The 22,149-nt window shown below is 45.6% G+C and overlaps 4 protein-coding genes across 6 annotated transcripts in view; 1 reads left to right on the top strand and 3 right to left on the bottom strand.

Annotated features, from left to right (window-relative positions):
• Positions 1-1,215: 1,215 nt before the first annotated feature.
• Positions 1,216-6,772, bottom strand: hinfp (histone H4 transcription factor). The gene is made up of 9 exons (XM_056593464.1): positions 6,310-6,772; positions 5,915-6,141; positions 5,672-5,783; positions 5,351-5,503; positions 4,149-4,226; positions 3,913-4,033; positions 3,375-3,513; positions 3,157-3,281; positions 1,216-2,251 (listed from the first exon to the last, which is right to left on the bottom strand). The coding sequence occupies exons 1-9, from the start codon at positions 6,467-6,469 to the stop codon at positions 1,831-1,833; spliced, it is 1,536 nt and encodes a 511-aa protein (XP_056449439.1). The 5' UTR covers positions 6,470-6,772; the 3' UTR covers positions 1,216-1,830.
• A 145-nt stretch (positions 6,773-6,917) lies between these two features.
• dpagt1 (dolichyl-phosphate (UDP-N-acetylglucosamine) N-acetylglucosaminephosphotransferase 1 (GlcNAc-1-P transferase)) lies at positions 6,918-11,159 on the bottom strand. The gene is made up of 9 exons (XM_056593466.1): positions 10,483-11,159; positions 10,231-10,351; positions 9,821-10,034; positions 9,493-9,639; positions 9,264-9,348; positions 8,925-9,113; positions 8,594-8,681; positions 8,082-8,237; positions 6,918-7,970 (listed from the first exon to the last, which is right to left on the bottom strand). The coding sequence occupies exons 1-9, from the start codon at positions 10,635-10,637 to the stop codon at positions 7,905-7,907; spliced, it is 1,221 nt and encodes a 406-aa protein (XP_056449441.1). The 5' UTR covers positions 10,638-11,159; the 3' UTR covers positions 6,918-7,904.
• Positions 11,160-11,602: 443 nt separating this feature from the next.
• On the bottom strand, positions 11,603-12,564 carry LOC130385142 (uncharacterized). Its single transcript, XM_056593470.1, has one exon. It carries the CDS (start codon positions 12,489-12,491, stop codon positions 11,988-11,990), a length of 504 nt encoding a protein of 167 aa, XP_056449445.1. The 5' UTR covers positions 12,492-12,564; the 3' UTR covers positions 11,603-11,987.
• A 69-nt stretch (positions 12,565-12,633) lies between these two features.
• Positions 12,634-22,149, top strand: part of c2cd2l (c2cd2 like) — a 19,008-nt gene continuing 9,492 nt past the window's right edge. Inside the window, exons 1-6 of one of the 3 annotated variants that reach the window (XM_056593462.1) lie at positions 12,663-13,305; positions 13,389-13,673; positions 14,006-14,450; positions 20,393-20,488; positions 21,048-21,167; positions 21,844-21,954. In XM_056593462.1, the coding sequence (XP_056449437.1) occupies positions 14,085-14,450; positions 20,393-20,488; positions 21,048-21,167; positions 21,844-21,954 (693 nt within the window). In that variant the 5' untranslated portion in view covers positions 12,663-13,305; positions 13,389-13,673; positions 14,006-14,084. The other 2 variants (XM_056593463.1, XM_056593461.1) reach the window with 2 other exon arrangements.

Raw genomic sequence — 22,149 nt, 5'->3', positions numbered from 1 at the left:
GCCTCAGCCACGGGTCAAGGCCTCTAGCTCCAACCTCTGGGCCTCGGTCGCAACGTCAACCCCGCTGACGTACAGCAAAGATCACCACCTCCACGGAGCCACGAGATGTCATGACAGTGGTAGCAGTGTAGCGTTCATGTGTTTCCCTGAGTGAAGAGTGAGGAAGCGACGCTGCTTACGCTGAGCTGTAGATGCCCGGCTAATCCTGTAAAGGGAGCTAATACCACTAGCCCTATCAGGCTGGGCTTCCCGTCTCCACTTTTATTGTCTTTGTTGAAATACAACGTTGAGAACGAGACGAATGAGTTTATATTGTATGTTTTGAGGCATGCACGTAAAATGGTTGCACTTACACGATCTCCCCACTTTTTTGATCTGGGGCCAGCCTGCGCATCAAATTGGCAGCCGGAGAGGATGAAAGTAATTTATAGGATTAGTGACAGTTAAAACTGATCCCTTCCACTTTAGGCCACAGTCAAGTCAAGATCCAATACTTCCATTGATCAGACTAACAGGACGATATTTTCGGCAGGGGGTGCGGGGTGGGTTACGGTCCACGTAGAGTTTATAGAATTCTTAAGATAGGCTACTATGTTACACCGGCTCTGTAGTCTACACACACCACTCAATCACTTGTCATTTGAGGATGTCTGGCTGAGTGTGCGTGCCGTGCATGATATGTGTAGGCTGAATCGCAATCGCGTGAAGACAAATCTGATTGGTATACATTGAGGATAAATGAAATAATTGAAAAATTACCGCTCTCTTCGTCCCACACCCCAAACATAACATACAAAATAAAAACAGAAACCACAACCAGAGATAAATAAATTATAAGCGATCGTTGCATCGTCATCGCAGTTTTAAAGCTTCGCCACCAGGGGATGCTGCAGCACATGCCGCACCCCTACTCCCCGCTAGCCTGGCTAACGCATGTGGCTAACGCCAGGGGCTAACGCATGTGGCTAACGCCAGGCCTCAATCTACAGTGAGGGCTAGCACATGTCTAGCAGCACGAAATGAAATCGCGCGCAAGGCAGCATGGGTATACCCAGGCTAACTTCCCGCTCCACTGCCATTGATAGTATTTTATTACCAAGACAACACTGAGAATGTAACAGAAGATGGTGATTTCCAAAAAAATGCCACAAAAAAACAAGTGTATGAATTAGTATGAATATATAAGGAGAATAAGATATTCAAATTGCATCTAAACCGCAAGATTAGTATTTTATTTTGTAATGTTTTTATTGCACAAATAGGTTTAACATTAGGCACTGAAAACTCAGTACAACGGACATATCAAAAAACAAATCAAACAAGGCCAAATGATAATAATTCAAATGAATGTTAAATTAAGTGCCTTGCACTCTATTCAAATCCTGAGTGTTCCTCCTTCAAATGAGCTAAAAATAAATACAAAAACCTGTCTTGCCTAGCCCTCTTGGAGGGCACAGTATGTGCACGACAGTCCCTCTCAGCTCCCAGATGAAAGTATTGCTACAGTGGAAGCCAGGTTCTGTTCGTATCCTGTCTTGAACAGTTTCTGGCCCTGGAGCTCACGAATGCCATCCTCTGCAGGTCTTAGAGCAAGTGTGTGTGTGTGTTGTCGTGGTGTGGTATGTGTTGTGTGTGTCCGGCAAGGACCAGCTTCTGGTCCTGGGGCCAATTTGTGTGTGTTAGTCCTGCATGGAAAAACTTCTGGTCCTGGAGCCAGTGTGTGTGCGTGTTTGTGTCTTGTAAGGAACAACTTCTGGTCCAGGAGCGTTTCTATGTGTGTGGGTCCTTCTGGGAACAGCTTCTGGTCCTGGAGCCAGGATGGGCTGTTCTTTACACCACATGCATGCCCAGCTGACTGGCTGTGTCCTGCAGCTGCAGCATGACGGCGTCCTCCCCTTCCTGGGTCAGACCTCCGGTCAGAACGTAGAACATCCCTTGCTCCTCACTGTCCCCCTGCCCTACCACGGCCTCCAGCCCCACCTCCGGCCCCTGCTCCTCCAGCAGCACCCCTCGCAGCTGCAGCTCCATGTCAAGGGGACCCCCCGCCTCCCCCGCCCGCTGGCCCAGCCCGGGGGGCTCCGCCTGGGCCCCGGTGTCCTCCTCTTCCTCGTCCTCCTCCTCTTCCTCGTCGTCGTCATCCTCCTCCTCCCCATCCTCGCCGTTCCGCTCCCTCATCAGCTGCTCCGTCAGCTCAACGCTCTCGTAGCGAATCAGCTGCAGCCGCATGAAGCCGTCCTCGTGCTCCTTGTATCTGACGGCGTAGAAAACGCAAATGCAAAAGGGGGAGAACGTTAGATGACCCACCTCTTCACCTCACACGGGTTAGGTTGTGTTGGAATTGAATACATACTTGGACTGTTTTCCCAATTTATTAAAAGGAGAAATCCGAATGAGAAAAAATTTGCATATAGACGCGATCTTAAGTTGCCTGTTTTTAGCCGATTCTACCTAAACGCTTTAAACTTGGAACCATAGGGGGATCTCTCATGGTAAAAACCAAATCACTATTTTAAACCACTTACAAGGCTCGATAGGTAGAGTGGCGAATATAGAGCTTGTGACAACACGCAAGCACTGCGTTTGCCGATCTACTTATCGAGTGTTAAAGACAAGATGGTGTCGACGGGTGAACTACTGATGGTATTGTGTGTATAAAATGTCCTTTTTAACAAACAATCTGTACACTTACAAAGTTGTCAATGCCTTGTTTTATATGTTAAGACCCTTATTATACTACCAAAGTAGTGTTATGCTACTTCTAGCCTTGTAAGTGGTTTTAAATAGCGATTTAGTTTTTACCATGAGACATGCCCCTATCGTTCCAAGTTTATAGCGTTTTGGTAGAATCGGCTAATAAACAGCCGACCTAAGAATGCATCTATATGTGCTTTTTTGCTCACAAACGAACATTCCAACTCGTTATCATATCCAAAACATATCCCAGATCCATTTTAAATCGGATTACTCTTTTAATTTGGAGGACCCCTTTATCCAAAATCCCACTCAGTCAATTCTGATATATTAAATTGAAGCAGCAGTCGAAAGGCAAGGTACCCCACTCAGGGCTGCCTACAAGAAGAGTTTGGACCTTGGGGAATCGAACCGAGTCCCTATGGATGCCAGACCATTCAACGGGAGGAAGTCACACATGCTTACCGGAAGCGGGGGTGTCCGGAGGGCCATTTAAACTGGTGCTTCTTCCGCAGATGAACCGTGAGGTTGTTTCCTCGGGTAAAGCACTGGTCACAGACGTGGCACTTGTAGCGCGGCACAAAATCCCCCTGGATTTAAAGAAGAGAAACGAAAAACACACATTAGGCTCCAGCTCCCTTCTGGAAGGGGCTTTTCAGACAGGAAAGGCTTTGCGGTCGCACCTCGTGCTCTCGTTTGTAGTGGATCTTCATGGTGCGGACGGTACGCGCCGTGTACGTGCAGCCCGCCGCATCGCAGCGGTAGGCCGGCTCGCTGGTGTGGGTGTCCAGGTGTTTCCGCAAGTCCACCAGGTTTTTACAACTGTGGTAGAGTGAGAGTTCAGATGTGAACTTGCAACAATGTTCTGTATTGATATTATTATAACAAGGCTAGGGTCGACTAGGTACTACAATACATCATATCATGAATACCACAGAAAATAATGAGAGGGGAGTTGCTAAGAAGTCAGGATCAATGAAGAGCATGTGTGTTCCTCTGCAGTAAGCCCTGGAAAGTTTACCTTACCGAGTTTACCTTTAGCAGACGCTTTTATCCAGAGCGATTCACAATAAGTACATTTTTCAAAAGAACGATAAACAATATATGGCTATGGTATAGTGAGGATGTTCATCGATCCAAGTGCCAAGCACTAACAATTGTTAGGTGAACTGATTCCAAGGCCACCTCGAAATACTAGAAATTAAGTAGTAGTAGTGGTACCTGTACTCGCAGTATTCACAGCTGTATGGCCTCTCGTTGCTGTGGCGGAACTTGATGTGGTTGCGCAGGGATGAGGGCGACGGGCAGGTCATGTCGCATAAGGGACATTTATAGTGGTTTACTGCCCGCAAACAAACAAACAAACAAACCCGTTAATGATGGCATAACTTCCTACGTCACCAGCAACAATATTTGTTGATGAAGTTTTGATGGAGAAGAGGGTTGAATGGACTGACCATGGGTCCTCATGTGGTCCCTCAGCAGTCGTTCTGTTGCAAAACGCTTCGAACAATGAGAACACTGGAACCGCTGACCTGCAAGACCCACCACCCATTAATAATCCATATCATTAGCCAAGTGTCGAGGAAATATCAATCATAACCAAATATACAATTATATACAAATTATATTAACCTTGTTTAATTACTATTCACATTAAAAAGGAATTGTATGCATTCTCACTGTCCCTAGGGATACTACTCTTCCGCTCTCTGACTAAGATCGTTTGCATTTGAATTGCCCCTGTAGCCACGAAGTCTGAGCCTCAGGCCATGCCAATTGATTGACTTCTTTGTTGTGTAGATTGCTTTAACTGTCTTCCAGCCTTTCTTGCAGACTTGAAGACATGTCCACATCCCCCATAGCGTATTGCATTTAACTTCGCCTCTCTTGCCAATCTTAAAATCCACAATGGTCACTCCCACTCAACTTTGGTTACCTTTGTATTCACAACCCACAATGCAAACGAATCCCTATAAGAATCTTGATCACTCATTGTCTCACTGAATGATCATGATCCCATGATCATGCTCTAATATTGAATCAATTATTTGGCTGGCCGACGTGTCCTCAAAAAAAGTTTATTTTCATCACCGATAAACGTACTAACTGTTAAATTACAGTGAATTCAGATACACATCAATAAAAAGGAAAATACTGGCCTGTCCCTCCGTGCTTCACTGAAACATCTGTTATCAATGACTCTGTTGTACTGATTCTGCCTTAAGAGCTTTTCGTGTGAAACCGCCTGCCGCGAATGTAAACAATAGCAAAATGCCACTTTATACATTGTAATAAGACAATTTGCAAAAGTACTTGTATGGTGATTCCCTTTATTGTCTCCAACCTCTGCACTGCCTCTGCACCAATGCAAATTGATTCAAAGAGACAAAGGTGCTATGTGTCATTGTTTAAATTTGTGGCAAGCTCACACATGCTAAATTCTATTCAGCATAAATTATACAACTCAATGATACCGTATTCGCTACAGATGTTTTAGTGAAGGCAAGAGGAACTGGTGGTTTGATAATCCCCAAAGGTATTACCCTTAAAGCATCGGGGGTTATGCATCTTTCTCAAGGATTCCTATCGGTAAAGAACCTTTTTGGCTTTGAACTGACCCCCTCGCCACTAGTCCCCTTCCAGCCTCCTAGGATACCTTCTAGTGCACTCTGGCGCTTGATGTGGTCGAAGAACTTTGTGTTGTTGGCGTACATGGCCCCACAGCCCGGGCACGCCACCACCTTCTCCTGGGTGTGGCTCCGCAGGTGCTCCCGCAGCTTGGGTCGCCCTTTGGCACTCGCTTCACATTCTTCAAAAAACAAAAACAAAACAAAAAGGGACGAAGATTTAAACAATGTCTGGTAGGATGGCTGCACTCATCCCATGCAAGTCAAAACATTAGCAAGTCACTCAATTATCATGACAGAGAATAACATCTCCTAACATCCGCACAGGGGACGCGGCCCTGCCGCCATACCTTTCCACGCACAGCGTAACAAGCATTCACTGTCACCGGTGGGGATGTCCATACAGAGACTGTGCAGCTCCACGTGTCGGTAAAACCATTCAGGGTTTTCATAGGGGGGTTGCTGCAAACACAGAGAGGGTCAATGACTAAAATAACAATAATAATTGATTGCAGACATTTCTGGATTCAAGTGGACTTTCTGCTGTGCCCCCTCAAAAAACAAAAACTGTAGATTCGAACCATAAAATGTACCTCGCAATCCTCCCAAAGGCAGGTGAAATTGTCTGGGATTTCAGGGACGATATTGCGGTTCTGGTATCCTATAGAGCAGGTGCCCATGTTGGGGTTCGAGGTCAGCACCTGCAGGCCCAACTGCTTAAGCTTAGTGTGGTAACAGTGGAAGAAAACGTGCCGCCGCAGCTCTTCGGGAACGTCTACCGAGCAGAATCCACAATGTCTCCAAAGGCAGCTCTGCTCGGCTGAAAAGTCAAGCATTCACATAAGATGAGTGTTTTCATTTATTTATTTTTTCTAAGAACTTCATTGATCGGTGTAATCAAACATGAACACTTTCGGTGGACGCATTGTGACTAGGTGATTGAAGTCACAGTGCTGGTCTTGATCAATCGACCTATTATTATCCTGACCTTCGTTTTCATCGCTATCATCCGAAGGGTCCGACGTGCCCAGGTGAGTCTCCATGTGCTTACAGATGTTCTCCATCCTACTGAAGGTGTCTTGACAGGAGCCCCACTCACACTCAAGCACAAGCGGCATTTTCTTCTGTATCCGTTTGTTTGGTGGCATTTCCTTTAAACAGTCTACACCGGTGAACTTACAGGATTTATAACTCACTATTTCACAGCACGACCATTATTAGGAGTCTCCAGAGGGTCGGATGACGTCCAGATGGGCACAGGTGCCACCCAAACACTCAAAGCATCTTAAGACTTTCATCTAGTAGATTTATATTATTCTGTCTGTTTTGATCTATGTCCTATCGTATAATCAAAAACAAAGTTTTCCTATATACTTATCATTAAGGGAATAATTTGAAGCAAAACAAGCATCTTGAGGTCAGTGTATTGAGCGAATCGGAACGTAAACATGAATGCGCGGGCTGAGTACCACCGAAACACGTCCCCGCAAACTAATTAACACATTCAACGTTCCACTTTCTTTCCTTTTACAAAATGGTTTCTCAATTGAGAACTTTTCTGTCGAAATAAAAGAACATGGCACAATAACGTAATTGAGTAGGACTTATTTAATTTTCAGCACCACTATCCCATTGAAAACGTAAATATTGAACACTAATAGCATTCCAAGAAAAAGCTTCATTTTCCAGTGTCAAAAAATAATTCACATTGAGGCCAACTGTTCTAAGAAAAGAAAAACTAAAAATATTATTTCATTCAAGTTACTCGTTTCCATAAAAATAAGCGATTTCTCAGACGATGTTCATAAATACCAAAAGTCTAGCTTTAAATATTCCTGCGCTATCCTTCTTTTGGCCTTTCGTATAAAGCTTAATTACATTAAAACCCAACATCACCCTTCATTTGACCCTCACTTTAACAGTTTTCTTTTCATACAAGGTTGGCATTTTCGTTTAGATAAAGGAACTAAGTCTGGAATATCACAGGGTGATCTGATTGACATTTAATAATGCCAAAAGACATAGAAATGATCAAATGTTGATGTAATTGTTCAATCAGTAAATACCTGATTTAGTACATTCTTGAATGAAGGACACCAACATGCTTATTTTTCCTTTGTATGCTTGATTTCCTTAAAGATGTAGCGGAAAACCAGAGGAACATCCAGAGCAACGACCAGAAGAAAGATCCTGATGATATAGACCAACTTATCAGAAGCCAAAAACTTCCAACGTGCATAACCCAGGACATTGAACATGACGACAAGCTCTGTTTGAGTGGTGGGTGTGTGTGCTATTTCTGATGAAGAGCTTAAGAAACATTCATACCCATAACCGCAGATCCCTTTCTGTAAACATATTCATGGTTTATGCTCTCATACCAAATTTAAATTTGACTTAAAATAAATGTTCCCCTTGTTGATTTGCTCTGAGGCAGAATGGTGTTGGTGTGAGGAAATGGGATCGACATCAAAAGGCATATTGTTATTATTATCCATCAACCAGGCCAATCCATTAAAGTGTCAATATGCTTCCTTCTTCTGGATGTCCTCAGTCATGGCTCTGGGTTCCTTGCAGTCTTGTTTACACGTCATAGAAAAGCCGCACCAGATGATAGCGGATTCCAAAAGCCACGGCACTACCGAATACCTGGTCAGGAGAGAAGAAAGTGAATGTGTGGATAATACCTCATCAGTCATAACTGTTAAATTAAATACTATAACGTAAAGTCAACGACTTGGTAGTTTGTTTGGGGTTTACTTGTAGGAGCAGCATTATGGTGGTGAGGCTCCCCTCGTGAACGGGCCCCAGTATTTTCAGCACCAGGTTTATTAGGGTCATGTTGTTGCACTCTATGAACTCATCATCTTCCTCCTGACCCCGGCGAACCTCCAGTAACCTCAGTAACTCGGCCGCCTGTTTGGAGTAAACTTCAGTTGAACTCTCAACCAACCGGGTGCGACTATGTCATTAGTATAAGCTTCATAGACAAGGGTTAGTGTGGGTTAGTCAGGGTTTACCAAAACTGCCTGTTTCTTTACTAACTTAACTTACAAGCTGTTTTCATACTACAATCAAATTAATTCATAGGAAATTAATAGTTACTTCGGTCCAAATAATGTAGATTTATAGATAGACACAGACACAGACACAGACACAGACACAGACACAGACACAGACACAGACACACACACACACACACACACACACACACACACACACACACACACACACACAACACAACATTATGCATAAGATGAGCGTTTTAGTACCTGCAGAATAAGATTTCCCAATTTAGAGAGATCCTTCCTTTTGAATTTGGAGTAGCTCATTCCCAGTTTGCCCGTGCTGGGATTCAACCTGGATGAAACGTCATAGCTTCACAGTCAATACAATAACATTAAACCAAAGTCCCTGAAACTAAATTAGCCGTTACTGGGAATTCATTTCAAAAAGTTGACAGTCTGTCTGAAACATTGTGTTGTTGATTGCTGCTGCCTGCTTTGGTCAGAGCACTCTGGGAAAAAACTTTTTTTGAAATACAATAAAAAAATAAAAAAATAAAAACAGGGAGGTTGTGAATGGGAGAAGCCAACAGCATACCTGGGGAGCCGGTGTCGGGGACACGGGATTATGTGGAACAGCTGCGGCAGGGAGTAGATGAAGTTGACCACCTGGGGGATGAAGAATAGCAGCATGGTTTTGCTGAAGTGTCCCAGGATGCCGACCACCGCAAAGGTCATCCCCGCAAAGTAGCAGAAGGTGTCTCCCACGAACACAGAGGACGGGTACCTGCACGGGGGACGAGACAACGTTCTGTTAGTGGAGAACTCTGCTCTCTGGTCAAATAAAGTGTCAGTCTAGACCTGGAAGATGGCAGAGGAATGGAAACGGGGTTGATGTATTTGGTGGAGAATGGTTTGCTTGGGATGCTGAACCTACCGGTTATGGTAGAAAAGTCCCAGCGTGGTGAAGAAGAATGGTAGCATAAAGTAAAGGGAGAATATGTGGTCGTCTCCATAATCTCCTGTTGTGTATAAAGAACAACAAAAAATAGACCCCAAAATTAATCACATTAATGTTGAATACACATATATTTTACTTTAGTTTCCTTGTTATAAGCAATTTAATCGACTGGTTTACAGTAGGGTGTGACTGCTGGCCCACCAACCATGGAGCTCCAACAGGTTGAAGAGGATGATGGAGCCCGAGATGAAGAGGGCTTGTCCCGACTCGATGCCGTTGATCCCGGCCAAGATGTTGATGGCGTTGGTGCAGAACACAGCCAGCATGCCCATGTAAACGTAGTACAGAATACCTGCACACCACAGCAAATGTAGTTTAAATATACCATTATGTAATATACGTTATTATCACAGAAGTACTTCAGAATTATGATTATCCCTCATTTTAATTACTGGGATTAATGAAATACAATAATACTATTGATAATAGATATAAAATAATAATCATTTTCATTATCAATAAGATTGCCTTGCCTAGGTCCAGGTGGAGCCCTAGCAGTAGTCTGAAAGGCTTGGGCACCACGATGACAGTGTTTCCAAAGTTGGTAAAGTAGACCATCAACAGTGGCAGGGAGGCGATGGTGGGCAGCAGCAGCTTGTGCCTCCATCGCAGGTTTAGCACATCGTCAGCAAAGCCCAGGAAAATCATGCAGCAAATGGCTAACAGAGCGCCAATCAGCTGGACAAACTGGTCAAAAGAAATAACACAAGGTTTGCCTGACCGTCCATAACATTTGCGCTCCTAATCTAAATTGGCTAAGAAAGATATTGTAATTTGAATTGAGTCAGTCAAATGATGACTGCCTCAAAAGGGGGCGGGGCATGACCTATTGTTAGAGGTTCCTTTTGGGCTCTCATCATGTGTACAGTTATATTCGACCCACCTCGTCGTGTGGAAAGACTGTGCACTGGTCCCCAACAAGGCAGCTCAGGAAAGGCACGGGGATGAAGCAGAAGAGGATGATGAGAAACACGGTTCCGCTGATGACACCCTGGGATTCTGGACTAAACCAGGACAGAACAAGCACCGAATCAGAGCAACGACAAACATAACGCTGATGTAGCACAATCAGATGGTATCATGGGACAGTAATGTTCTCACAAATTGACGGCAATAAAAATGTAAAGACACTTACACTTGCTTTTTTGATGTTTTGTTCATGTCAATGCCATACAACTTGGCAGCGATGAAATGGTCTTTAAACGCCGGGATGAGTTTTATTGTGGCCAAGCACCCGAGTGCCGACAACATGCAGTTGATCAGAAGCGGCAAAACCGGGATTTGAGACATGATTTCGGGAGTTTGTAGATTTGATACTGGATGAACAAGGTGTTTGTTGATCAGTTTCTCCAATCTTGTGAGTTAGACTTTGGATCGATCGATACACAAGCCTCGAGTCCTCCGGTTCCAACTACGCGAGTAAAAAACGATCCGTTAAGAATACCATCGTGACTCGTCGTGTCTCGACGCATTTGAGAGCAACTTCCATAAATCACATATATCATCCATCCTAGCATTTCAGACAACAAGCTTTCATTTTGTCTACGATATGTACCACTTCAGGGTTCAGGTCGGAAAGGTTTGGCTTAACACCGCTTCCTGTCCGATGCCGAGGTCGGACACAAAACAACGTGACACCGGAAAATGGTCTTCTTCGGTAATTAACCCTTACTTTAGATTTTAGTTTTCCCCAATAAATCATTCATCCTAGCATTTCAGACAAGCTTTCATTGCGTCTTGTACGCAATGAATGATGACATGTACAACTTCAGGCTCCACGTCATATAGGTATAGCTTAAGACCGCTTCCTGATTGATCACGAGGTCGGACGTGACAACGTGACACCGGAAGTTCTTCTGCGATCATTAACTTTAATTTATATATTTTTCGAGAAATCAGCCATCCTAGTATTTTAAACATAATTATCATGTGTGATATGATCAACTTCAGGGTCCATATGAGAAAGGATTAGAATAAGGCAGATTCATGTTCAATGTCTTTATTTTTATAAATCGTTTAGTCTCCATGAAACCAAATTGACCAACAAAAAAAAAATAGCAAAGTACAAAACTGATCCCGGCTGTTATTTACTGGTGCGACTAGTTACATTGATGTTCACCTATACAAGTTCAGTCCATTTTACAGCACATTTAAAATGCAGGCGTTGAAGAGCAGAACAAAGAAAATTGAAATGTCGGATCGACTGCAGCGTGCCGCAATTTGCGACACGAGGAGCAGTCGGCCTCGTGTGTGGAATACTTTCTGAAATGAATTTGCTTGGAAAGAAACTGCTAGTACACGGTCCCCTCCGCAATATAGAACACTCAAGGATGTGGAATCGCGCTAGAATCACTAAGGAATGCATGTACAAAAAAAATCCCCGAAGAGAAAGCCACGTGAATATATGTTGAAAAAGCAAGATTTATTTATAGCAAGATATTAAGACGCCCCGTCAACGCGGGAACATCTTAAAGTAACTTTAAACATGGTTTAAATATGCTTAAGCTGCTAACAGAACAGAACATACTATAAAAAAATAAGGTCACCAATAACACGTGGACATTTTTCTTGAGTGGCGCATCTTTTAAATACAGCCAGCCAAGTGACGATCTTCAGTCAGGGAGATTTTTGGTCTTGGGCCTAGTTGTCGTATTGGTCGCCATAGCTTCCCTGGCCCCGGTTATCTCTGTATCCGCCACCGCTGCCGCCGCCATATCCGCCACCACCGCCGCCGCCGCTTCTGTATCCACCGCCGCCGCCGCTTCCACCACCGTAGCTCCTTTCTCCGCCGCCATAGCCGCCCTCGTTGTTGTAGCTTCTATCGCCATAGCCGCCGCCGCCACCGCCGCCGCCGAAGCTGCCTCTGGAGCCGCCTCTGGAACCACCGGATCTGCCTCTGCCGGCTTCATCCACTCGAATGGACCGTCCATCCAGGCTGGTTCCGTTCATTCCCTCCAACGCATCCTTGGCCTCGTCGGCATTATCAAACTTGACGAAGCCGAAACCACGGGACCGCCCAGTGTCTTTGTCGCGGATAACATCAGCTTTGGCGATGTTTCCATACTTGGCAAAAGCCGCCATCAAGGATTCCTCATTGGTGTCGAAGCTGAGGCCTCCGATGAAAAGTTTACCTTCGTCGTTCATCTTGAGTTGTCTGGTTGAGAGTTCCGAAGAGATGCTTGCACGAGGAAGGGCCGGATGAAGTGTTCCTTCTCTGCCTCGAGGTCGGAAATATAAGGGCGGTACACCGGAAGTAGTTCTTCTTCTTCTGTGGTAATACTTTTTTTTTTTTTCGTTTGCCCTCTGTTGGTAAGTTATATATGCAGCCTTTTAATACGGATTCAGATAACTACAAATAGTAATAATAAATGTGGATATTTATATTCGCATGTGTTACAAACAAGTGACCAAATACTGTGTGACGTGTACCGGGCGGGCAGATATTATATTAAATGCATTGAACTGAAGGTATACCAGCCGTCATAACGCTTCATAACCTCTGGCAGCAGATGATATGATCTATGAAAGTGTTACATCCCTGCAACATGTGGGCTACATCGTGATTTCCCTCTCACATTCACATTATATCCTCCTCGGTCTCCCGTTTAAAAGATTAGCGAGCGTGGCTCTCGGGTATTTATTGTGTATTACGTCTTGTATCGGGACTTTTAGTGCCCTCGGCAGGCTCAGACGGGAACCGCCGAGGCAAACGTATCGGCTCTCATGTGGTTTTGGGAGACTCATTGTGTGGGTAAATGGTAAATGGTAAATGGACTGCATTTATACAGCCCTTTTCTAATCAGTGGCCATTCAAACCACTTATATATTTTTAATACTGCCTCACATTCACCTATTCATTCACACATCGACGGCGGAGTCAACCAGGGCGAAAGCCGGTTGGTTGGGACGGGAGCAGTATATGGTGAGGGGTCTGGCTCAGGGACACTTCGGCACTCAGGTAGGAGGAGCCGGGGATCGAACTGGCAATCTTCCGGTTACCAGCCAACCCGCCTCCTGAGCCACATGCCGCCCATATTATAGCGCCCTCTGGAGGCTTGAACGGGAATCGCCGAGGCAAGCAAACGTCGGCTCGGAGGTTGTGGTAGGGGAGGGAGACTCCTTGTGTCCTGGTGGATGAACAGAGCGCAGACTCGGTGGATGGCTGGATGACAGCGGCTGCTGGTCCCACCGACACACCGCTGATGTATGCCGGGTCAGACGGAATATACTGCAGCGATGCACATCGACAACACGGTGCCTGCCTTACGTTTTTACTGAAGCTGGCTTTTCACGCTTTCGCTATTGTCCACATGCCATAATAAAGCGGTAGGTATATTTAATGCAATAAATAGTCAACTTTGTGTCATCGTTTAAAGTTATTTCTCCCTATCTGCTGATCATTGACCCTCTTTACTCATCGTACGGCGTTTGGTGTCGGTATTATTAACATGTAAGATTGTAAGTGCGTTGCAAAATGCACCAGAACCATCGTCTAATAACGTGGTGTGTTGTCGCGGAGCTGCAAAACGCGCTCTTTGGAGTCAAGGGGCACACGCTCCGAATATCATCCGGCTGATTGCGTATTCCTTAACATTACCTACTACGACCTGTCCCGCGAATGAAGCACAAAGACGGACTATTTATTGCTCCCCTTACAGACACCGTTGCCGACCCCACGGACTCCCCGGTCCCCTGATCCGTCCACCTCACCGCGATGAGCGGCACAAGGACACCGCTATGAAGCCCGACCAGAACGGAGGCTGCTGCTGGTGGTGTCTAGTGGGGCTGTTCCTGCTCTCTTTGTTTATAGTGTTGGCATGGCTCGTCCAATATTCACTAGCCACTGTGCGTTCGTGGAGGGCCAAGGATCTCGTAGGCAACAGAGCAGCCCGTCATCTTCCCGTTATCCACCAGGATCACCGGACAGACACGGGGGGCTGGCGGGGCTTCCTGCTCAGGCTCAGGCCAGGCCGTAGTGGAAGAGCTGTTTCAGAAGCAGGGGCTAAAGGCTTACTCTCCACCCTGTTTTCTTTCAAGTCGTTCGGGGAACCCTGGCAGAGAGCCTGGGTGAAAGCCTTGAATGACCAAGCTTGCAGGCATGGGGTAAGTAAATCAACGTGCTGCAAATGTAGGTTGATATCTGCAATTGTCGACCTACACTTGCAAGATCAGCATATCATATATCCTATGTTACTGCTGTTGGAATATGGTTTCGTTTAGCATTTTTGAGGGGATATGTATAAGCCTATGGGGAATGATTCATCTGATTGTGATCATGTGTAGCCTAACCTGTGTGCTCCGTAGAGTGCAAAAGTGTGGGTTGGTTGCTACTCGCTATACTAACTGGTGGCGTGGGCGTTGAAGTGTCAGTAATCAAGAATAGAATTGCATCGGGGCATTGTGTAAGATCCCCCAATACGATCACACAATTCACACTACATCGGGAATGCAGTCATTTATTGAGTGATAATGACACTGAAAAGCGTCTGTCATAATTGCTTGATGCAGTCAGGCAGAATTGTGATCAATCGACATCATCCTGGTACAACAGAAGGAATGCTTTATCAGTGTTGCAACTCTGTTCATCGTCTATCTATCCAGTTATACGTTTATAATAATGCTAGTAATACTGCTAATCGTTTTTCTTCGCATTTCCTTATGCTGAGAGAGAATTAATCCTCTCCCCCTGGTCCACCATTGGTATGGATGGTATATATGATATAGTTCTCACACCATCGATAAAGACCCCATTGGTCCATTGGGTCTTGTCGGGGTCAACTGGTAGAGCAAGGCATTAGCAATGCCAGGCTTAGAGGTTCCATTCCCAACGCAGCCCTCCCACCCAAGCATGTACGCACTGTAAGGTGCTTTGATGTAAACATCCACCAAGCTTAAGCGTTGTTTTTGCATTTCCACATTAGATTTCACTCAGGTGATTCATACCTTCTACTGGATTGGGGATGTGGGCGTGGGCGGTCATGTGTTTGTGTTATGTATGCGTACGGCTACATGGGGTTTTAAAAGGGGAACCATTGATCCACATCACAAACTATAGGCCCGTCGTGATTCAGAAAGGTCATCTCTGCCCTTGCTTGTCCAAGGTTTACCTTTCAAGCCTTATGCTGCTGGATGTTGAATAGACGCTGATTCAAGTTCACAGTCAAACAGATCTCCGTTGCATTTATATAGAGAACACCAGGATTAAGCAAATATTTCAAATACTTCCCTATCAAACAGATCTTATGTTTCATCTCATGCATTATATAGAATTGCACAGACCTTAAACAACCCTTGTTCTTCATCGATCATGGTTAATAATACTCTCAAATGTGTAACGCCTGAACTCAAAGACCCTGAAACAAAGCCTATACACACAAAATGATACATGTATTACAGAACAGCCTGTGGTATTAATCTTCCAAATGCCCTATTAGTCATGCAACAACCGAACTGCAGTAGTAATCCCTAACAATGTAGTAGCTGACAATGCAGCCATTCCACTTTACACACATTACATTGTTTAGCTTCTGTGTAGGCAGGCTAGCTGTCATAACAATTACAAATCGTATGTAAACGTTGAAAATACACACACACACACAGGCACAAACTCGCTCACATTCACACATTTATAAATATGTTTATAGGTCTGTATGTTTGTGTAGTACAAAGTGTGTAACGTGTTCCACAGACGTCTGTTGTTCAACAGCTTCTGCAGTCCCCTGACTTGAAAAACCTGCAGGGCACCGGGAGACTTGGCAGGTATTAGGTGACCAACGTAGAGTCATATCACATTCATTGACTCTCTCCCGTATGCACCTGCTGCACGGCCGCCATGTTGACTCAGCCACTTTAGCAGGAGGAGACACTCTGAGACACTAGACTATGACCCCACACACGCTATCCGCCTCATATGCTGTGATTCTAGCTCTGCAGCAAGAAACACATTGGCTTAGATGTGTCGTGTGCAGGCAGTTGTCAGACATCTGCATTGATGTCTTCAGGGGTTGGATGTTTTCAGTGTCACTGTGTCAATCTGGTTGACGCCTTAAGGAAAGCTAAAGAATAAAAAAAAAAAAATAGCCTTCTTAGTTTGAAGACTTTGAGAAATCTTCAATGTGATTGTGTTTTATTTGATAGCATACTGGATATCCTTTTTATTTTTTATTTTCTTGGGAATCCTTAATTTGAAGGAGCAGGCTCAGGTTTGGTATAGAACTGACAACTTTGTGCTTGATGATCTGCCCAGTGTAACGTCAAGGCCTTGCTCAGGCATTCCTTTATGCATGTGATACCGTGGTTACGAGACAGTGCTACTGATTCACTAGACTTACGCGGTGCACTGTGCACAAATGGATCAAATTGCCTCTTTTTGGATTTCTTTGAGCTCTTCTTTGACACCGAGATCAAAGCGATTTCGAAGAAGGGAAAATAATAGAATGACTGCAGTAATATTAAATCTATGTGTGGACTAAATGATTCAGGTCTTTCGGTTGCAAATATGAAGTGAAATCAAAGGATCACGCCAAAGGACTTAGTGTGGTCCTATCTCTTTCAGACCAAATTGTCCATCTATGATTCGGTAGATGGACAGGGGACCAGGACTTTCCCTCTCTGTGTGGAGGAGAACCCGTTGTCACGTGCTACCAGCGGGCTTGAGTCAGATTTGTCTGCATCCGGAGGGCTCCAGTTTAATTACGATGATTTGAAGGTCTGCAAAGAAGCTCACTTTCCTTCTGTCTCCATAATCCCCGGGATTTATGGTAAGGCCCTCAGCACAGCTGGTTACGGTTGACGATATCAGCAGAAAGACGTCAACATACCCCACGCACACAAACGCACGCGATAATACCCAAATGTAGAGGGTAAGGCTGATTTCAGTCAGAGCACAAATAACATCCACATATCATAGTGACGCATGCGGACAGTAACCTGCGGACCACTTCCTGTGGACGCCGGCACAGTAGCTATCATGCATCCCTCTGATATTGAGCGCATTTCTCAACTTATAATTGAATTTGTTGATCGCGGGTGCGAGGCAAATGTGATTGTACTGTACAGCCGGGCACTCGGTACCCTCAGCCGGCGCGTCTTGTCCCCGCTGCACTCATAATGTCAAAGCCATTAGGTTCTGCGGTCGGACAATGGCATGGCGCTATCAGTGTGTTTCCAGAGAGCCCGAGTCCCCCTCCCTCCTCTCCCCCCTCCTACCTCCCTCCCTGCCTCCCACCCTCTCTCGCTCCATCCCCGATCTGCAGCCAGAACGAGCATGACTTGAAGCGACTCCACAGCTAAATGTGTGGCGGCTCCGAAATTTGCCATCACAGACATTGGTCACAGTGGTTCCGTGGTAGAGATGTTGTGTCTAGCTAGAGTGCATAGCTATAGTGCATCCTTGAGCACGATGCCGCTGACCCCTTACCTACTCCTTAAAGACATTTTTGGAGTGCACAGTTGAATACTTCATTCTGATTGGTCAAAAGCGTTGCAACGGTGTGTATTATCTTTCGATAACACTTGCGAGCCGATGCGCTACAAATACATCTACAAAGCAGACGTGTCATTACAAAGCAGAAACAGTAAGCTCAAAGCGCCGAATGATGAGGATTTTAGTTGCAGCCGACAAGGACCTTAAACCCCTAATAACTTGAGAGATGAAATGTGTGAAACGTCGTTGGTCACCCTGGTACAAGCGGAACAATGATTACTATTATCCATTACTTATCCAACTCTTTGGCTACGTATGTCTGCTAAATGACGACGTGAGAATAAACGCTTCCGTCGTCACGCTCCCCCACGGGATATCATAGCACAGGGAGGATCGGTTCACGGCCGGAGCAGCCAGGCAGGAGGGGTTGGGGTTGGATGTTCCCCCCCCCCCCCTCTCCCCAGAGGCTCCGGGGTCCCGTCTCTCCCCGTCATGGTCCCCTCACACGCCCTTGGGGCTGACGCTGAGGAGAACCCAACGTGATGACACGCAGGACGACCCGGGGAAACGGCCTCGTCAGACAGGCCCCCCCGGACACGCCCACTGGATCGTAGAAACATCCATTTGCATCACACATCTTGCTCCATGACAAGACTCCCTCAAAGCCTGCGTATAGATGGATGCACAGTGGGAAGGGGGAGTCCGTAGCTCTACTTGATCCATCAGAGGGTGCTCTTCACACAGCGGGAGACCCAAGAGGAGGAGGGGTTCCCTGGGGTGGTTTCCTTGATGCTCACCCAGATGCTCCTCTTGGTTAAAGGAGGAGAAGGGACTCCTATGTGGCCTTTGATCAGTCCCTCAATCCTTTAGAGTGAATTATTAAATAATAGATATTTTATTGAACTACAATAAATACTTTCTACTAATGTATACTGATAAAGTTATCTTTTGGCGACGTAGGATTTGCATCATGGACTGTACAACATGACAAAATGTCTTTCTGTAACAGACAGCATATTTCCGTGCATCAGAGCGAGTGGACCTGTTTAAAGCAATTGCCGAAAGTTGAAATCTAATCTACAAAATAAGTACAGCATCAATCTTCAAGTCGGTGTTCATATGAATAAGGCATTGTACAGGGCGTGAATAATAAATGCTATTGGGTTTGGCCCTGCACCTTGGAACTGGGCGTGTAACTGAGCATCTTGACAGCGGAGCAAGCACAATAGGTAATACAGGTGAGTCAGTCATATGACAGTCACATGACTACACCGTCAGTGATACTGCGTAAGCCTGCAGCATTGTCTTGGCTCCCTGCCCTCCTGACCCAATCCCCCTCTCTCTCTCTCTCTCTCTCTCTCTCTCTCTCTCTCTCTCTCTCTCTGTCTCTCTCTCTCTCTCTCTCTCTCTCTCTCTCTCGCTCTCTCTCTCTCTCTCTCTCTCTCTCTCTCTCTCTCTCTCTCATTGTGTGACTGAGTCAATTGAGGCTCTCCCACCTCTGCTCTGCCTCCCCTGCTCTATTTGATAGAGATAAGACGCTCTGAAGGAACATATGCCCTGCTATAGGATATATTTATGTCATATATTCTCTTTGCACATCCCATTTCTGTACACTGAGGGGGCGACTGATAAATGTGCTTCTTGCCGCCAATATATTCTGCTGATGCATGAGATGTTTGCCATCAGTTTGTGACACCTTCTGAAAAGGCCTTACAAAACAGAGTCATTACTCTGCCATAATAACTGTTAAAACACAAATAACACGTGCATCTGTGAATGTCTCGCACAGTGCATTGGAGTTTGACCATCCGTCCATAGCCAATCCCATGTGGACAAGCATATGCTATATTCAGCTTTGCCAAAGACTGCAGGCCACTGAGTGCAGACAGCCACTATACACTAAACTACAGTCAAACGGGGCTGTACACACTGAGCTTCTAGTGTGGATGGATACTGACTGTAGATAACAGTAGTAGCTCTGCATCCCCATCTACAAATGTCTTCAATTTGTTTTCCACATTGCTTATCGGCAACATCAGGTCATTGTGAGGAGTTCCTGGTAAGGAATGTTTTAAACAAGGTTGTGGTTCGATCATTAACTCAAACTACTCATGTGATCGAGGCCAGAATTTGTTTTGCCAAGAGGCAAACGTCAAAAATATAAATTTTAAAAAATGTATTAGCCAGAGAAGTGGAAACAAGATGGTTCAGTTGCAAGAAATAACCTCATGTGTACCATTACCCTCCGCCATCATGAACAACATACCCTTATCACACTGCGTCAAATGCATTAAACGTCCCACTTAATAGTATTTCCTGGAGTGAGTATGCAGTTGCTTGGTAGGCCTAACCGGCCATTATAAAGAGCGCATAACAGGGATGGATGGTGTAGGAAGACTACCGTCCCTACCCATCAGCCCCCAGCCTAAAGGTACCCAGTTTCCAAAGCCTTGCATGCAGGCATCCTAGCACAACCCGCTCCTTAACGACCTCTGACATCGTTGTAAATCGTTTAGCATTAAAAACATCTGCTCCATTGCAAGCGTCTGTGTTTCATCACGGTTGAACGATGACTTGACGATGACGATGTGTTTATTCTCCTTCCCCCCCCCCTCCACAGAGCTCCATCCAGATAACCTTCGACAGCACTCTGCCACTGACGGCCTCCACTGCCATCGAGCGTGTGACATGCACAGACCAATCAGCACGCAGCATGGTAGGTGGTGTTCCATTGATTTGACGGTTATTAATAGCCTTCGATAATCTCTGTAATCCTGTCTTCATTGCTGCCGCGTGTAATTATACGTGTAATGGACTTTCATTAATAACTTCCCGGGACGCTTTGTTCGGAAGCCCTGGTCCAGATTGCCACAGGCCGAGAATGCATACAATGTTGTGCACAATGCAGGTTTAGTTTTGTTTTGCCTCGAAAGCCTCCTGTGATCGTAATGAAAATCTGGACCCGCCGGATCCCTTTTAAGATACTGAAGCATCAGCTTGTCTATTCCTAAGGATTTGGGTGAATTGTATGCATTCAGCAGTTATATAATGAATTTTAATGTATGACTTGCATGTAAATCAGCTTTTCCCTGCTCATGTTTTATTGGGTACTGTCCCTGTCCCCTGAACCATTAAAGGAATAAAGTCCTAGTGCTTTGGTACGGGACAACAGTCTAAATCTGTCCCCAGTGTATTTGACTGATTGTCTGAGCGTTTTAATCCCCCGATTGACCGTAATGGCTTCTCTTAATGACAGTGGCCCCTGCTCTCTGCAGGTCTTGCATTGTGACTGCCGCCTGGACTCTGTCACGTTTCCAGTGACGGTCACGCAGCAGTCGCACGCCGCCGTTTCCATGGACACCTACCAGGTCACCATAGAGCCCGTAGTGGCGAAGGTACGCTCGTCCTCACGCTCCACCTGTCTCCTACGCTGCTGGGTCTTGCAAATACATGTCCCTGGCCCCTCTCTCCACACAACACCGGAGTGCCCCGGCTCTGTTTTGCATCAGCATTCAAATTTGAATGTAAATTGGTTGGTCGGCGGCTGAGGCCTTATATTTCACTGACCAACCGTCCCTCAGAACGAATAGATGAAGGGATATTTCATGTGGATACATGGACCCTTAGCTAACTTATTGTCCCTCCCTCTCTCTCTCTCTCTCTTGCTCTCTCTATCTATCTATCTATCTATCTATCTATCTATCTATCTATCTATCTATCTATCTATCTATCTATCTATCTATCTATCTATCTATCTATCTATCTATCTATCTATCTATCTATCTATCTCTCTCCCTCTCTCTCTCTTGCTCTCTCTATTTCTCTCTCTCTCTCTCTCTCTCTGTCACTCACTCACTCTCTCTCTCTCTCTCTCTCTCTCTCTCTCGCTCTCTCTCTCTCTCTCTCTCTCTCTCTCTCTCTCTCTCTCTCTCTCTCTCTCTCTGTCACTCACTCCCTCTCTCTCTCTCTCTCTCTCTCTCTCTCTCTCTCTCTCTCTCTCTCTCTCTCTCTCTCTCTCTCTCTCTCTCTCTCTCTCCCTCTCTCTCCCTCTCTCTCCCTCTGCCCCCTCAGCTGGTGGCGTCTCTGGAGGAGGCGAAGGAGGGGGGGCTGCTGGTGTCCTGGTCCCTCTCCAAGCAGCCGCCGTTGGCCCTGCGTGTGTCTCCACGCAAGCTCCACAAACAGGTCACCAGCGGGCTACTGTTACCACCTACACAGCCGCCACAGCCTGCATTACATCATCACAGCCGTGCTAGCATGCAGCACTCACTCCCCGTTTCTCTCTCTCTCTGGCTCAATTGGCAAGGGAGACCTACATTTGCGTCGCAAAAGCTCCTAAGAAGTATGATTAGAAAATAACAATGCGAACACGTACGGCAC

This window comes from Gadus chalcogrammus, chromosome 7 (assembly GCF_026213295.1).
Source record: "Gadus chalcogrammus isolate NIFS_2021 chromosome 7, NIFS_Gcha_1.0, whole genome shotgun sequence".
Taxonomy (NCBI): domain Eukaryota; kingdom Metazoa; phylum Chordata; class Actinopteri; order Gadiformes; family Gadidae; genus Gadus; species Gadus chalcogrammus.
The sequence above is the reverse complement of the archived record's forward strand: the minus strand, read 5'-3'. Positions and strand labels throughout refer to the sequence as shown.